This window comes from Adiantum capillus-veneris, chromosome 11 (genome assembly GCF_014529385.1).
Source record: "Adiantum capillus-veneris isolate H3 chromosome 11, ASM1452938v2, whole genome shotgun sequence".
Classification (NCBI taxonomy): Eukaryota; Viridiplantae; Streptophyta; class Polypodiopsida; order Polypodiales; family Pteridaceae; genus Adiantum; species Adiantum capillus-veneris.
In genome coordinates, this window is record NC_140941.1 from 9,081,368 (window position 1) to 9,086,293 (window position 4,926).

General features: G+C 44.5%; 1 protein-coding gene across 1 annotated transcript; it reads right to left on the reverse strand.

Annotated features, from left to right (window-relative positions):
- Nucleotides 1–1,858: 1,858 nt before the first annotated feature.
- LOC147446867 (uncharacterized) lies at nt 1,859–3,664 on the reverse strand. Its single transcript, XM_086524201.1, has one exon. The coding sequence runs from the start codon at nt 3,578–3,580 to the stop codon at nt 2,069–2,071; it is 1,512 nt and encodes a 503-aa protein (XP_086380327.1). The 5' UTR covers nt 3,581–3,664; the 3' UTR covers nt 1,859–2,068.
- Nucleotides 3,665–4,926: the final 1,262 nt, after the last annotated feature.

The window sequence follows — 4,926 nt, forward strand, 5'->3', positions numbered from 1 at the left end:
AAGTGGACAATTCACTAAGCACTTGCTGAACATGTTGCATTAACCTAAGTCCATTATTATATTGCCTCTTGAGTTTTTCTCCTTTATTTTTTATTTATTTTTTTAATGTGTACTTAAGCGTCACATTTACTTTATGTCAAGTAGAAAGTCTTTTGAGTTTACATTTTCAAAAGTCTTTTTGTTATGTATACTTAAACTGTACAATTACTTAATTTGTGCAAAGTAGAAAGTTTTTTATTTTCCATTTCCAAAAGTCTTTCCATTTTAAATTTTTAATTTTACGCTTGACTTTTGTATTTTAGAATAGAGGTTTTATGAGGTTTTTTGTTAAGTGAAACACTGAGTGACACATGGAGGGTCTCTCCTTCCTTGAAAAATTTAAGTTGCTTCATATATAGGGATTTGGTTATATTTTGGCCTGCTAGGCCGCGTGGCAAAGCAAGGGACATCGGTTGTCGGTTGAATGTAGCCGTTGGGTGACCGTTGACCAAAAAGTCAACACACGTAGCTCACACGGAGTCTTGAACCCCCAACCTCACATCCCAGGAGAATTACCCCAACCACTGCACTACGTGAGTGCATATGCACATGCTTGGGCGCATGCACTACATATGTTGATGATATCTCCTGCCCCCCCAAAAAGCGACGTGACCGGCTGGGCCAATCACGCCCGCCTACACGCGGCCTAGCAGGCCGATATTTAACGAGAGCCCATATATAGTATAGATGGCTTTAAAAATATTAAATCACTATATTATATAATATATATATATATATATATATATATATATATATATAGTACAAGGGCACTCTAAAGAGAAGAAAATGTTGAAGGTCAAATATGCAAAAGTATGTCCCTACGATTTAAAAAAAATCGTTATTATAGCAAATCTAAGATGATGTCTTATCAAAAGCAAACCCTGCTAATTGAAAGTGTTTCTGTTGGTGCAGTCTTGTCAACACCAACAAGCTAGGCGGAAGTGCAAGAGGGAGGGAGAGAGCATGGCATGCAATTGAACAGCAGGGCGCACAGGTGGACGAGGACCTAAGAAGGGGTTGAAATAATTTTTTTATAGAATGGAAGGTGTCATATGGAATCACAGAAAGCGGTTGACTGAGTTGGTTAGATTTGGGATTTGCTGGCTCGGCTCGTTAGAGTTCGAATCTGAAAACCAATTGTTGATTTTGTTGCTCTGTGTGCGCCAAGCCAAGAAATGAATTACAATCTCGGATCTCAGAAGATTCTTGTACAATATAATATCAAACCCACCAGTATGTGAAACAAAGAATGTGGAGTGGAACACTCTTTTTTATAAGAGCCAAGTCCCCCATGCAATCAAGAGTATTCGTGATATTTTCTTTCATGAGTGATCGCACACAAGAATGGAAATGTGAAGTAAAACAACATACATGCTAAATGTGGATGTTACGCAAAGTCCGAAAAGTCATGGGTCACTTCTTTTTTTTTTTTTTCCATAAAGGGCGCGAGAGTTTTATATTAAGTAAAGAACAAAATTACATTGCAGAGCTTTACAAACTATTGCTTCTTGGGATAGTTTCCTACAACATTAAAACTCTCTCCTTCTTCTTCTCCACAAAGGGGGTCATATTAAAATCACTAATTGTGCTAATGTCTTGCGGGACTCGGTGCTTATATGGACACAAAAATTCTTTCCACTTTCCACCAAATTCATTACTTAACATAGATTACGAAAAAGCTAAAAGAAGGCTAAAAAAGAAATACACAACGGTATCAATACACGACTCCAGAGTCCATCACCTCTTTATATTTTGGACATGAAAAGTCTTCACTTTCTATTTCTTCGGCGCTTTTCATTTAGTAAGCTCACCCTTCGCTTACACATTTCCAATTTTTAGTTTACTGAGATCGGAGGGCACTCCTCCTTGCCCTCCAAAAAAGAAACACATAAAAGACAAAAGCATCTAATGAACTTCCAATATATATTGATCCATTCATCATCACTAATTACATTACTAATTACCTGAGCTGTATATTTAGGATATGCATATTACATTAGCGAGATTTAGAGGATGAATAATAGATTGATTACCGATCGATGTGCCAGAGCGCCGAGTTGGAGAGCTCTTGCAGCTGGCTCAAAGGTTCAAGGGGTGGCAGCTCCAGATCAGCAGGTTGGAGAGGCCACACAAAAATGTTGTGGTCCTGCTCCGTATCTAAGTAGTTCATCACAAGGTTGTAACTATTGTTATCATTAATTGCGTCGTCAAGGTCCAGCTGGCACTCTGACAAATTCTGCATCCTGAAGGCGCAGCCAAAGATATTGGAGCTGCCCCCCTTGGAATTATTAGAAGAATGAACCCAATACCCCTCCCACAACTCCCTGAAGAAGGCTGACTCGTTTTTGCTGCCACTCTCGACCACCTCAATATGCAAGTGCTCCGTAAAGGGGCAATCGGCCACCATCTCCTGCAGCTGCTGCATTTGCCTGCAATTGTTCTCCATCTCCATCTCCATAGCCACATTCCTCTCACTCTCCTCTTCTGATAGCGCATAATCCTCCGAATTCGGTGTCCACGACCTCCGCTGATCCTCCTCGCTTGCTAGCCGCACCGATGCATGGGATGATGCGGACACACAGCTTGACAAGGCTGAAGCTGATGATGAGGACAACGATCTTGCTGACGTACACATATTTAAATTTAACGTCTGCTGCAGCTGCAATTCATTGCAGCTCTGCGACTCTTCGGCCTTCGACATTGCTTCTGAATCTGACTTCGACCCACCACCTTTAGCTGGTGCAGGACGTGGCTGCTGCAGCAGTTCCTCTTCAATATATTGCTGGGGTTTCCACTGCTGCAAACCAGCGATTGGTATTTGAGCATTCGGGGAGAAATCCGGGTAGATCTTTTGGACCGGGTGCTGGGCAACAAAGTGAGGAACGCCCATCATTGAGTGAGCTCGGGCAGAATCGTTCGCATATAAAGGAGGCACGAGAGAGGAAGGGAGCTGGCCATGAAAGCTTTCATCAGTACATGGAGGAAAAGAATGCGCAGCACTAGAGGGATGAGATGGTGGAGGGGACGGCGCAGTGGAATGAGGGGGAGGCGCAGGTAGCGAGGAGGAGGTTGAAGAGGAAGAGGAGGAGGGGGGGATGTACTCCATGGAGAGATGGGGCAGATTGAGAGGGGCGGAGGGGCCGTAAAGGGTTCGGGCAGCTTCATCGTACGCCATGGCTGCTTGCTGAGCAGTGGCATAAGTGCCCAGCCACAGCCTGGCGCCTTTGCTGGGCTCCCGTATCTCGGCAACCCACTTGCCCCAGGTGCGCTGCCGCACCCCTCGAAAGCTGCAGAAGGCGTTCTCGGGCCCACCCTTCCCCTTCATGCACCCTTTCTTGTACCCCTTGCTGGACATCTTGCGCAGCTGCTTTTTCTGCTGCTGCAATGCAAATTTTCTGCTTGCATTCATTGATCCATTGTCATATAATAATTGAGCTGGAGTGGATGTTGGTATCTGCTTCATTGTATTGTGCTGATTCTGCTGGGCCCAGGTCGCCAGCACCTGCGTGACCGTGCGACCTCTTCTCTGGGGGGCTCTCATATTTCTCACTACTGCTAGCTTCAGCGGCTTCAACACGAGAAAGGTTAAGGGGACATGAGACGAACCCAGATGAGAGAGACAATGAGAGAGAGAGCTTATTACTCTTATGATTGACGAGCTCGCTGCAACCGTATTTAACGTAGCTAGGTGGGATGTACGAAAGTTCAAGGTGTTCTGTCCGTACTAGAGCGGGGTAGGGCAGTGTGACGAGTACAGCAGCTGATTGGGCGCAAGTGGCGGCCACAGAATGGAAAGTGAAAACAGCGCCCCCCGGGGATGTAGCAGGTCAGGCCCCAATTACAGCCAACAGCGCCGCCCCGTCGCCAAGCCTTGCTCGCCCGTTGGCTGCACACTGCACAGCTCGCCCCTCATGATTTATCGCCTCCTGCCCGGTTTGGCAACTCCATCTCACCCCAAAAGGCTTCCACCTGTCCTCCGTTCCGTGGCTCCGAGTTGCTCTCTTCCTCTTATTAGTAGGTGAATCATTCATTCCTATTCGATCTTAGATCTTGCAAAATGCGCCACCGTCATGCATACACATAAACACCTCTCAAGCAAGACTCATAATAATTTCATAATATCCATCAAAGCACGCTTATCAAAGAAAGCTGTATTCGCAACAATTGGCGTTTCTTGAAACGTACCAACAATAAAACGACCTTTCTCTGTGCCTTTGTTAGAGCTGTAAACTCCTAGGTCCCAAGTCCTCTATCATGTGGACAAGAGAATTCAGGGCTGGTAAAATTGACAAGCCAAACAAAAATATGTTTAACCTCTCAAAAAAAAGAAGCCAAAGGATTAAATTATCCCTATAATTAAGAATAAGGAAGTGCAAATTATTACATCGATCTCATTCATTACAAGAGGTTCTTCATAATAACGACGTTAGCAATGCGACGTTCAAATGTTAAAATCCACGACGTCCTTATGATCGTCACTATAAACATCGTTATACTATTTGTTGCATAGCGACGTCGATAAAAATAAAAAATAAACCGAGAACGTCAAAAACTTAGATTTCAAATTTGAGTTTCGACGCTCTAGCGAAACAGGTAAACCCATGCCTCTCCCTCTCTCTCTCTCTCTCTCTCTCTCTCTCTCTCTCTCTTCCCCCTTCCCCCCCCACACACACACACGAGGAGAGGAAGGAGATTCAGGTATGCTCCTTCCCTCCCCTCCCCTCCCCTCTCTCTCACGTTCCCTTCCCCTCTTTCTCTCTCTCCCTCTCAATCACACACACACACACACATTGTGTCTTTGAGAGAGAGAGAGAGAGAGAGAGAGAGAGAGAGAGAGAGAGAGAGAATGTACACACATACATAAACAAAAGACATACACACACATTG